General features: G+C 39.3%; 1 protein-coding gene across 5 annotated transcripts in view; it reads left to right on the top strand.

Moving 5' to 3' along the window:
• The window catches only part of LOC135101879 (adenylate cyclase type 2-like), a 68,229-nt gene extending 57,963 nt beyond the window's left edge, over positions 1–10,266 (top strand). For all 5 annotated transcript variants that reach the window (XM_064006190.1, XM_064006188.1, XM_064006189.1 and 2 more), the window contains 13 exons: positions 599–737; positions 2,274–2,444; positions 2,556–2,704; positions 4,086–4,253; positions 4,571–4,826; positions 5,245–5,388; positions 5,923–6,054; positions 6,359–6,493; positions 6,592–6,715; positions 6,885–7,066; positions 7,479–7,698; positions 8,435–8,559; positions 8,792–10,266. In XM_064006190.1, coding sequence (XP_063862260.1) covers positions 599–737; positions 2,274–2,444; positions 2,556–2,704; positions 4,086–4,253; positions 4,571–4,826; positions 5,245–5,388; positions 5,923–6,054; positions 6,359–6,493; positions 6,592–6,715; positions 6,885–7,066; positions 7,479–7,698; positions 8,435–8,559; positions 8,792–9,679 — 2,833 coding nt within the window. In that variant the 3' untranslated portion in view covers positions 9,680–10,266. The remainder of the gene's footprint in view (positions 1–598; positions 738–2,273; positions 2,445–2,555; positions 2,705–4,085; positions 4,254–4,570; positions 4,827–5,244; positions 5,389–5,922; positions 6,055–6,358; positions 6,494–6,591; positions 6,716–6,884; positions 7,067–7,478; positions 7,699–8,434; positions 8,560–8,791) is intronic.
• The last annotated feature ends 2,838 nt before the right edge of the window (positions 10,267–13,104 follow it).

Below are 13,104 nucleotides of genomic sequence, written 5' to 3'. Positions count from 1 at the left end.
GTGGTCAGCAAATAGTGGAATTGTTTCACTGGCGTCTATATTTCAGTCATGAGTTTCTCTCTCTCTCTAACGATTGGTCATGATAAAATCATTATGCGATTTGTCTCCCTCACTTGACAGCAGTATTAGTGGAGAGGATAACTGATGCAGCAGCAGTGTTAATGTAAATGTGATGCAGAGAGAGAGAGAGAGAGAGAGAGAGAGAGAGAGAGAGAGAGAGAGAGAGAGAGAGAGAGAGACAGTGTTATTAAGTAATTAAAGCTAACGTCACTGGCCAAAGAAGCTCTCAAGGAAAATGAACGCATATCCGTGTTCTGAATGTGGTTTTAGCAGCACTGCTTTAGTTGTTCTGATGGAAATATTTTATTCCTTTTTGACTTGCACGTAACACATTCAAATATCCAATAGATATTCTGCATATCACATGTATGCTTTTGATAACACTTGCCTTATTTCAGGAGTATTAGATTCCTTCAGCAATGCTCTCAGTCCCTGCTGGAACACTGCAGGGAGTGAAAAAAAAGGGAGCAGGCGTCCCCGCGCCGCGCCATCTCTCAAAGACTGTTTCTTGATCACTACTTATTATCTCATTTCACAGTCGGATTCACGTGACCCACAAAACCCAGCAGCTCATCAATGATTTGGACTACGAGTTCGAGATGAGCGACGCGAAGGAGAAGGACCCGCTGCTGCAAGAAGAGGATATCGAAACTTTCTTCCTTATTCCCAACCAGAGGGTGAATTTGCCTCGCGCTGTCTGTGTGTGGCTTGCGTCCCTCGTGCCGTCCAAGTGTCTGGTTCCATTGTTATCCCTTCGCCGGCCTCCTCAGCTCCCCGGACCTTGCGAGCCGCCGCGATCCTCCGGCTTGTCAGTAGGCCAGTAAGAGTAGGCTGCCGCTGCTGCCGCCTCCACCGCCTCCGCGATTCCCCTGCCTCGTCCGCTCCGGTCAATTGTGACATCCGGTACGCAGCTGGGAGAGCGTTCCTGCCATTGAGGAAATTTCGTGGGAGCAATTTGCTCGGTTAACATTTACCCTAACAATCAATTTTCGCTCTCAAAGCCATTATTGTCTTTGGTAATAACTGTGTGTCTAAGACGCTGAATTACTTCCCCATGAAAATATTTCGGTTATGCGTTTGCTGTGGATCTCGATCCGTCATGAAGCCTCAGTTGTTGCCAGGACCGCCACTCGTCTAAAAGTAAAAAGGAAGAGATAAGGGTAAAATACAAATCTTCTGTTTATTTAAGGTGTTTCAACAACGCCTCGTTTTTCAGTGTTTCATCGCATGGTTTCTGTATGATTCAAATCCTTTTTACCTCATGGCGTAAAACAATGAAGTTCGCGCTCGTACCGCACACACACACACACACACACACACACACTTGAGAAAATTATGTGCGGATGAATGGCTACCATTACTAGCGATATATACATAATTGTCTATACTGTATGCTACCCGTTCAAAATGCACAGTTTCTGCTCACGGAGCACTAGTGCGGCGGCTTGACCCTGTACAAGTAGAGAAGGGGAGTGACGCTCATCTATTCCCTTTTTTGTAAACTTTCGTTTCTTTTATTTGTTATTTACCATCTTTTACGTAGTTCCTGTTTCTCTTCTTCACACAGATTCGCTTTTCATGGTATTTTCTGATGCAACAAATTTTGCCTTCTTATCATGCATTTGCTTGCATTATCTTCTCCCTCTTGACATCCTTAGGATTTTTCCTCGCATGACTTTATGCGGTGTAGTGATTAAATTTCAGTATCTTGATAGCACAACTTTTTACTCTACATATTTCGCACAAAGTCGTATTTTCTGTCTTGTGTACTCGACGCATCCGCAGACACCTGTCAATTCGCACTACTGTTTATCTTTTCTAATGGATGGTCAGGACGCTTTAGAGATTGAGCTTCTGGGCTTCTCATTGTGGTGCTTTGTTTTTCCCCCTTCGTCAAAGTACAGCGCGACCTATTACGTGACTCGGGTACTGTGTCACTGTGTTCTGTGTTATGTTTACCATCCTTGTTCTATCAGTGTATTTTTGTTAAATAATACCTTTGTCACATTTCATGAAACTTTATCAAAATTTAATCTGTTCTTTTCAGCACAGATGTAATAGTGGAATGCATAAAAGCATTGTGCCAAAGGAAAGGTCCTAAGCACTAACCTGTCACAATTTGCCATATCCTGTATGATATATACATATAATCGTATACCACAAAAATTACATTCTAGTACTATCACCACAACTGTGTCGTTCATCCCCTGCAGCGACCAAAGACAAGGCGGGTCCACCACATGTCGACAGCGAACATCAAGACTCCCATGTCCATCTCAAATGATTCCTCAAAACTAGATAACTTTTATGAAGGCAACGTACCCAAGAGAGTGGCTAAGGTGCAGCTTCCTCAGGGAGTGTCCAGACCCTCCATCCTCAATAGGGTAAGTTAAATGTGAAGAAAACACCCAAAATGGAATGCAGATATTAGCACTAGCCGAAATAACCTACGACTAATAACTTTACCATTTTACATGTCATCATTGTGTCCACAGAGACGATCAACTGTCTCGGAAACTCCCCTGTCCTCTAAAAGGCGAACAGTGGTGACGGACACTGCCCTCACCAACTTCCAGAGAATAATGGTGGACTCCAGGGCGACAATGGAAAGAGAAATAGAGACCATGCCTCTGCGCAAAACTGAGTAAGTCACCAGAATTCTTTTAATTTTAATTCCAGCATTTTTCCCCAGCATTATTTTAGTATTTTCTTTTCTAGCTTACTTTATGTCTCGAGTAACCAGTCACAAGAATATTCAGCCTATGATGACTATTAATTTTAATTAATTAGGGAATATTTGACTCTTCCGTTTAAATGAAGAACACGATTGATATTCAAAATTTATATTTAATCTGGAATATAGATTAAGCACTTCAAGAGTCCGGATTTCATTTAAGTAAGTCTGTAGAAATGATGACATGAAGCTGATAGTTTCCTCTTATTTTTCGGTTTAGAGTAAGACAAAACAAGATATTGAAAGATTACTAACTTCTACAATTAACCTCATAAAAAGCATTTGAGTGCTAGTGACGATGTTTGACGCTAAGATGTCCCCAAGTCATGACGAAGAAAAAGGAGTACAACAACAAACTGATAATATGCACTGAGATAATATTTGGAGAGAGGCGGCTTACCAAACGTGACTTACAGTGACTGTTTCACCAACACCCGGTGAGAGGCAGCGTATATTGCATAAGCGAGTTCAAGATGGAAAGAACTTGCTTTAGTTAACAATAGAAAAATAGAAGCACTAACCAATAACTATAATGATCCTCATAACTTGCATGACTGGAAGAAAGAAAGCAAGTGATATGATCATTGTGACAAAGAACTGTAGTTCTCAGCGATGAAACTCTTAATTTTGATAGTAAGCAGCCAAACAACCCATAGTTATGTATTATAAAGATGTAATTAACTAAATATAAACAAGAAAGTCTATGTTTCATACAATCAATATCGACGCACGGATATCAGTCATGTTACAATACAGCAACACAAAATACATTTCCAGCCTTTCAAAATAAGATAATCAAGAGGCACCACTGTCTAACAAAGCGGTGAGGGAGGTGCTCAGAGATTGATGAGGACTGCATGAATGTCTCAGTTGAAACATATAAAACATATTTTTGAGAAAAGAGGAAAGCTCGGCAGGATTCTCCAGGACAGGCAAGACGTGAAAGACCGCGAGAGACTTGGATAAAGGCAATGCGGAGATAAGCTGGAGAGGAGTGTTGACAAGATGCGAGGAAGATGGCACGGGAGAAACGTGTGTTGAGGGATCAATGGAGCCCGTGCATCGTTGGATTACAGATGAATTAAAAAAGTAAAAATGCAAAATATAACAGATAGAAGAATAATAGATAAGCACATAGATTAATGGATTTATGTATGCACTAGAGAGAGAGAGAGAGAGAGAGAGAGAGAGAGAGAGAGAGAGAGAGAGAGAGAGAGAGAGAGAGAGAGAGATTAATTTTGAAGATTTTGAAGTATCTGTGTTTGACTCATACTCCGTGTTTCGCTTTCAGCCAGTGGTTCCATCCTGAGGGTATCAATCCCTTCTTCCTGAATTTCACCAACCGCTACTGGGAGCTACCGCTGCTGCGCCAAGCCGACCCGCTCTTCAAATACTACATCGCCTGCGCCGTAGTGGTCTTCGTCTCCATATTTGTTACGCAGCAGTCACTGATGCCCGGGTAAGGGAGATGGCAACCTGACTTTTAGATGTCACTGTCTTCAAGGAAAATATAGGAATGTGAAAATAATAGAAAAGGCATCTAAAGTTTGATTTCTTGATCATTCGTTTATTTATTCCTCCATGTGTCTATTAATTTCCTTAATAACTTACCGATGATATTTTGTTCATATATTTATTTTTTATTATAGCCAATTTATTCAGTAGTAGTAGTAGTAGTAGTAGTAGTAGTAGTACACACACACACACACACACACACACACACACACACACACACACACACACACAATGGTCTTACTAACCAGTGCAACGCCACAGGAACTCCCTAGGGTGGCGGACGGGTGTCGGGTGCCTGATACTCCTGAGTGTGGTGATGCTGCTAGTCTGGGTTGCCACCATACACCAGCACATTGTGGATCCTCACAACGACCTCGAGGAAGAAGCCAAAAATCGCTTCGCCATCACCAAATTCTTCTACTGGTCCTCCAAGAACATAATTTCGTCTATAAGTGTACGGGTGCTGCTGTACCTGGCGGTGTGCACTGCTTTATACACCTGTGCAGTCATTAATGTGGTGAGTACTATTTAGTGGTATCGAGAGGTTTGTCTATCATCACCTGTATAACTTCAGTCCATGAATAAAATGGTATGTTGATATTTTGATGAATAACTAGACTAAACACGTAAATTAAGAAAAAAATAACTTTTAAGCAATATAATTAACGTTTATTGCATAAGAGTTATCCCAGGTGATGCTTTAATGGATTGCCGTAGCGCCAGAGCAAATCAATGTTTCCTGAAATGAAATTCTACAAAAAGTGTTTGGCGTTCCTAAGAACTTATGAAGATGCTTATACTGAATGAACAACGCTTCTGTGGTGATAGTTCCATGCTATGAAACAGTTAATGTGTGCATTTCTAGATGATTACGTGTGTGGAGTTAAAAAAAAATAATAATAATAATTCTCTTATACTCTGCTATACTTTCGCAGGTTGAGTGTGAAAACATACTGGATATGGCCATAAGTACCTTGAGTGACACAAGCAACTCCACTAAAGTCCCCCTCATAGTCAATGGATCCAGCGGGTTCTTGAATCCCGAGAACGTGCCGCCCCCTCTCTGCTGCGACCCTTGGGTAAGATGCTTAGTCCGCATTCACAGACATTTCGGCGTCTATCTCGCCTATTTTTAACATGTTCTAGTGAGAGCTATTTCATAACTCTAGTGATAGTGCAACAAGTATTCTGCATTCAATGGAAAAAGGGACCCTAGAGAACACGAATCTGTAGCCCTTGAAAATATGCAGTTCCAATGAGAACTCTTAAGTTTTCTCTTCACACTAGCATCGTTTAACCTGTGATCCTACAAAATATTATCCCTAGAAAATTATGGAATTTGTTGTAGGGGACGCTGTGAAAGGGTTTGTGTTGCGCCCAGTCCAGTATGTTGAGAGAGTTAAATAATCATGAGGCGTGACTTCAGGAACTGTGACTCATGCTAAATATCATTGGGCATAGATATCATTGGGCTAAGAAGATCGTTCATTAATTGATGGATCTGTTAGAGAGCCCGGTGGTGCATGTTAGGGGGTATATGGGAGTGAAGCGTGTAATACACCTGCATTCTGTCTTGGAGCCGTCTGTCTGAACCTTGGCCTTCGCGGGGGCAGTATTTCACTTACAGCACCTCCCTCACTCTCCTCGTGGCTTGGACCTTCTTCAGGATGCACTTCTTTCTCAAGTTTTCGGTCTACCTACTCGCAGTGTCAATATATGGCTACTTCATCTTTGACTTTGCCGAAGTAAGTTGACAATTTTTTTTATTTCACTTTTTAAATGAAAAGAATGAATGAATATGCATATATGAAAGTATGCACGGTAACAGAAAATACTCCTCCACACCATGCAGGACAATGTGACGACGTGCACAAGGGATATTTGATGTTGTCCATGACCTGTGTTAGTTTTGAAGGCAATTATCTGGTGTAAGGATGCATGGCTGCTACAGGGTGAAGCATACATGTTATCACGTCTCCTTATACTCTCATTGGTTATCGTGAGCAAGAAAATCATGTTCCTCTATTCAGCTTTGTCTTCCCACCGCAGATAATGTACAACCATACCCAGCTGACCGAAGTGTGTCCCTCGCTGGTGGTGATAAGTCTCGGCCTCAGTCCTGGCATGGGCCATCTGTTGTTCCTGATCATGATCTTTCTGGCTCTCCATGTGCTTGATCGCCAGGTAAATACTAGTTATTAATACCATCGGAAATACATCTGCAGCCAGAACTATACTAGAAAACTATGTAAAGTTTGCTAACATCCACTGCTTTTTGACAGATGGAGTACATCATTCGGCTGGACTTTCAGTGGAAGCAGCAGCTGGAAAAGGAACAGAAGGAAGCAGAGACGACGCATTATGCTAACAAACTGCTTCTACAAAACATCCTTCCACTCCATGTTGGTGAGTGATTCAAGTTCAATTAATTTATAAATACAAGCACATGATATAGGGTTCAAAATATTAAGCAGCTGATTCAATAGCTGGGTTGTCAATTAAAACAGTTCAGTGTATTGTCATACTGTACTCGCTGACTGTTCCAATCTGTACTTGCACTACCTCGCCGCCGCAGCTGAGAGGTACCTGAACCGTCAGAACGCTACGGACGAACTCTACCATGAATCTTTCAAGAACGTGAGCGTCATCTTTGCCTCCATCCCCAACTATAGCAAGTTATATCGAGAGCACATGTTTGATGAGGACGGCACCAAGTGTCTTAAAGTCCTCAATGAGATTATCTCTGACTTTGATATGGTAAGCACAGATTTGTTTTTCTTTCAGAGAGTGTCACAGAATTCACATTAGAATAAAAAAAATATTAAAAAAAGGAAAATATTAGATAATGTTTTGTCTCCGTATGCGGTGTAATGTCCATGAACATGTAATAAGTAATTTTGAAATGAATGTAGTAATGTAATTATTTAGTATAAGAAAATTTAGCTCCCGCGTGGATATACTCTAAACTCTAACGCATACTACTGATAACTAAGGTTATAACTGAGAAAGAACTATGACTCGAAATTACCAGGAGTATAAAAAGAAAAGAGTATCATTACGACAATGAATCAGCGAAATTAGAGTTCTTGCTAGTTTGCTAATGTTTATAAAAGAAAATATTCGGTTACATGTTTTATCTTGTATCCAATCCTCCTAAAACCTTGTCCAGCTGACATACGAGGAGCCGTTTAAAACCATAGAGAAGATCAAGGTTGTGGGCAGCACGTACATGGCAGCGTGTGGACTTCAGCCTGAAGGTGACGAGCTCAACGAGGAGGAGAGGAGTATGGAAGAGAATGCGTCCACCATTGCCAAGTTTGCTGTGGCCATGCTCGAGAAACTGGAGAACTTCAATGCTGAGTCCCTTCAAGAGTTACAGCTGAGAGTGGGTGAGTTATCAGGAAGTAAATACCGTAGTAGTAATGATTCCAGTAATAGTAGTAGTAGTAGTAGTAGTAGTAGTAGTAGTAGTAGTAGTAGTAGTAGTAGCAGCAGCAGCAGCAGCAGCAGTGGCAGCAGCAGCAGCAGCAGCAGCAGCAGCAGCAGTAGTAGTAGTAGTAGTAGTAGTAGTAGTAGTAGTAGTAGTAGTAGTAGTAGTAGTAGTAGTAGTAGTAGTAGTAGTAGTAGCAGCAGCAACAACAACAACAACAGCAACAGCAGTAGTAGTAGTAGTAGTAGTAGTAGTAGTAGTAGTAGTACTGATAGTAGTAGTAGTCTTTGTTGTTGTTGTTGTTGTTGGTGGTGGTGGTGGTGGTGGTGGTGATGGTGGTGGTGGTGGTGGTGGTGATGGTGTTGATGGTGATGACGTTATTTATTTATTTATTTATTTACTTATTTATGTTGTTGCTATTGTTGGTGTTATGATAAAGGGAGTAGGTTAGGAAGGAGGAGGAGGAGGAGGAGGAGAAGGAGGAGGAGGAGGAGGAGGAGGAGGAGGAGGAGGTGGTGGTGGTGGTGGTGGCGGTAATGATGGTGGTTGTGGTCGAGGTGAAGGGTGCTGTGTTATCATTATTTTTTTTATTATATCCCTATATATGTATAACAAAAAATACGGATTTGAGAACAAAAAGTAAGCACACCCACCAGCAACACGACACGTGACGGCCGTTCTGGTCACTCCCACAGGCATCAACGCGGGGCCGGTGATCGCCGGTGTGGTCGGAGCACATAAGCCCATGTACGACATTTGGGGAGACACGGTCAACGTGGCCTCTAGGATGGACTACACGGGTGAAATGGGAAAAATACACGTAAGCTGTATTTTCCTTTCCTTGCATTTGACAATATTCGTTTTTAAATGCACCAGTAGTTCTTCACGTTCTGCCTGTTTTTCCTCTTTTTAATCAAATTGTCAAAAGAAAAAAAATAGTTGCACTTACCATGATACTAAGAATTGCATGTCAACATCACACAAACTTAAACACGTGAAAAGCATTCATTATGTCTCTCTTCTTCCCTAAGTTAAATTAAACTATTTTGCAGGTGACAGCTCATGTGGGTGACATCCTTCAGGGATTGGGCTGGAGTGTGGAATGTCGGGGGGAGATCAAGGTGAAGGGAAAAGGTTTCATGAAAACCTATTATGTGGATCCCAAGAGCGCTCCGAAAGACCCTCAGCCGCTGCATCCTCCCGACACTCCCAGCAACAACAACAACAACCATAAGCACCGTAAATCTAGTCAAGACACGACGGGCGAGAGGCGAAGAAGCAGCCAGCTGAGCCTGATGTCCATTAAGGGATTCCTCTCGTCCCATAGAGGTAGCATGGATATAGATACAAGCAAAGAAGCAGACACACACAGCACTCGGTCCCTCCCAATATACAAACCGATAAAGAACGAGAATGAAACTCCTCAGAAGTGGGAAATGGAGGGGTATGGATCAGCAGGTACGACTCCACGCAGCAGTTTTGACTCCAAAGATTCTGGAGTGGTAAAGGGCAGCTACCGTCCCTCCTACCCTTCCCCTGTGGCTGAAGAGGCAGAGTGGGCATCGGCCGCTACCACTTCGCTGCAAAAAGACCACAACAAACCTTCTGACTCCACGACACAGGCATCAGCCGGTCAGGATTCGCTGAGAAGATTTAATAATAATGAAATCTTAAAACAGTTAGTTAACTGTAAAGCAAAACACTATTTCTCCCACAAGAGAAATAGTAATTCATTTCCTGACCTATCACGAATGAGAACCACGGATTCCAAGGATGTGAGAAACAGTTTCACTCTCGGGGCTTCACGGAAAGGTTTAAAATCTTCTATAGGCAAAACATGCCCAGACGTGAGACACACGCAGAACCGTTTATTAGCACGGTCTTCTCCACACACCTCCATCACAGTGGATTCTGACGAAGTGCAAAGTGTGTGGTTGTGAATGCTGGCCTAAGCCTTTTGATATACATTGTGTGATATTACGTGTTTATGTTCCTAATAAATTTATTTCAAGTACCACTAGAAATGAACAAGACACTGTAAAAATGTATAAAAAGTGTATATTTTCTGATGTAGGACGTTTTAATATAATGAAAGATACCCATGTGACGTGCAAATACGTACGAGTGATCCAGTCACTGCTAAGTGACTGGATTCCTCTATAAAGGAATGAATCAAAGACTGTGGTCTTAGAAAATTGCTTGACAATGGGCGAATGAGACTTTTCAGGTGAGGAAAAGGAATGTAGAAAATTCTAAGAATTATATTTTCATCTTACAAGGCTTTACTGATAAAATTACAACCGTTTCACTTACGAAGGAACATTATTGAAAAGATAGAACTTCCCGCAGAAAAATTTTGTACCATAGCCACCCTCACTTATATTCTTTCCTTCCTTTACTGAAAGTCTTGTGTTCGATAAACAATGAGTCTCCTTATATGTTATAGATTTATTGCATCTTATGTACATATTGTAAAATCAGAGTTTTATATCCACGTGTGTGTGCATGTGTGTTTGAGAGAGAGAGAGAGAGAGAGAGAGAGAGAGAGAGAGAGAGAGAGAGAGAGAGAGAGAGAGAGAGAGAGAGACACTGCGACATATATATATATATATATATATATATATATATATATATATATATATATATATATATATATATATATATATATATATATATATATATATATATATATATATATATATATATATATATATATATATATATATATATATATATATATATATATATATATATATATATATATAATTATTATTACGGCTCTCGTACCCGCCTCGCCAACCATTAATCTCTCCAACTAACCATCGGCTTCGAATACCGTCTCGACCACACCGTAGCGGTATCATAAAGACGTAGCCTTGGAAACAAATATATACAAATATAATATATATATATATATATATATATATATATATATATATATATATATATATATATATATATATATATATATATATATATATATATATATATATATATATATATATATATATATATATATATATATATATATATATATATATATACTTTGTTGCTTATTAACTTGTATATGTTTCATCATCTTTGGTTTCTTTTATTACTTAATAGTTTGTATATGTTATGTTAACTGTACATACTTACTTGAACTGGTTTCCTTTATTGCTTAATAGTTTGTATATGTTATGTCAACTGTACATACTTACTTGAACCCAAGCGGGATCACTGTGTCCTAGATAAGTTGCACGTGCCATGCCCTCTTCAGCTAGTGGATATTTAGTTTATTAATGATTGTAAATTTTATTTCATACTCGTTTCACTACCTTATGCTACAAGAAAGGGTACAATACAACCCTAGTCAACCAACTTCTACCCGTGCTTGTAACAACATATATATATATATATATATATATATATATATATATATATATATATATATATATATATATATATATATATATATATATATATATATATATATATATATATATATATATATATATAAAATTCGTCATCTATGTAATGCTTTGGGTCAAGATTCAGATGGAAAGCATTGTACATATGCGCAAAACTATTTAATTCTGAACCTTTCTATCTGAAAACATTGTATCACACAACTATACGTCCGATAATACTCTTTTTTTCTTCTACATACACGCATTTCCTACAATAAATACCATGTACATTAAATAAATATATAAAATTTCAAAGACTGTGTTTTACTGCAAAGTAAACTGTGAATTATCTAATTTCATCACTGACAAAAGCACATCTTGGTAAACGTTCCTGCCAACAATGACAATAACAACAGTATTCATTCCGGCATTCTGTTTCCGGGCTATGGCCAATTTCCTGAAATTAGCCGCATTGTCCGACTTGCCTCAGTCTACATCAGCCCGATGTCCCCGTTTTTTCAGGTAGTCTCAAGTGTCTCCTACACAAGTGGTGACGCTGGAGGCGCTGCCTCCCTCTTCTCCCACACTGCATGCATCGCAACGCGTATTTCAGTGTTGCTAGGTTGCTAACTACTCGAGTAATTGTGGAGTTGTTTGATTATGGAAAGTTTTGGTAGTCCCTTTAGCAATCATAAACGTCTTTTTGAGCTTCAGATTCCTCACAGTCTATGTCAGTAATAAAAACCTTTTCAGTCTCAAATCTGCTTTGTTTCTACGACCCATCCAAGAAAAAAATACGTCGCACCATATTTAACAGACCGAGACCCACTGTGACCCATCACTCACTGCCTCACTCACCCAACTCTCATGTGGATTTATTTCCTTGTACAGTGGAAGGAAAAAATCGTAATTTTCTGTCATTTATAATCTAATGTCTATAACTGCGTTATGAGTTTGTAATATCTCCCTCCGATAGTAGTATAATAGTTTGAAGTGACTGATGCTGGAACAGTGACTTTAAGGAACAGAAAGCAATAATGTCTTTCTTTGTGTCTCATTCGTTGTAAGTTCATCAGAGATCTGATACGAGAATTTAATGTCAACTGCCCAGAATTTATTTGAGTTATTACGATTTAAAGGGTGGATATGACGGTAAGTATGGATGAAAATTTCATCAGTGAATAAAACATCCAGTAATCGGTCACAACTATTTACAAAAGCCATGCTCTATTTCGGGGATGGAACGAACGAAAGAAATTCTGACCATCAAAGGTTAAGATACAATGATACTCGTACTTAGAAGAAAGTGTCTTTTCTGTTTCATTAAGGAGGTAGATGGTGGTGTTATCCAGCCTTGCAAGACATCTTATAAAGTCAGTATGCTGAACAGTGTGGCTTATGACATCTTTCATGGGAATGGAAAACCATGAAAAGAATTTTAAAATGTGGCACATGCCTAAATTAAGCATGATTTTATCACCAAAATTCTTAGTTTGCAAGATTGATTACAGCAGAACCTTTACGGAAGTATGTCAATTATTTCTAGACTGTTCTGCTTTCTACGCTTTTCTCTTTACCCTCCGAATTGCGTCTACTGCAGTTCTAAGACACTATAGAATTATAGTATAAAAGCACTTCTTAATTATTTACCTTTTTTTTATCAAATACAAACATAACAGAATTATGTATCCTTTAAAAACTTGCGTCATAATTTTTTTTCTGAATTAAATTTCAAGTGGATGAATTAAATAATCAATATTTTAATTAATTTATCTGGATTTTCAAGAAGTATATTTTATGCAACAAATTCTCTTCGACAATGCTGCGTTAATGCTATTGAGATAACAAAACAATTCTTGAAAATATTAGTTCACTAAATATTAGCACACATCGACGTTTTCACTATCATGTCATCTTGTCTTATGCCACTTTCTAAACTGTAACACTGCTGAATGAATGGAAATATATGAACTTCC

Source organism: Scylla paramamosain, chromosome 7 (assembly GCF_035594125.1).
Source record: "Scylla paramamosain isolate STU-SP2022 chromosome 7, ASM3559412v1, whole genome shotgun sequence".
In the NCBI taxonomy this organism is placed as follows: domain Eukaryota; kingdom Metazoa; phylum Arthropoda; class Malacostraca; order Decapoda; family Portunidae; genus Scylla; species Scylla paramamosain.
The sequence above is the reverse complement of the archived record's forward strand: the minus strand, read 5'-3'. Positions and strand labels throughout refer to the sequence as shown.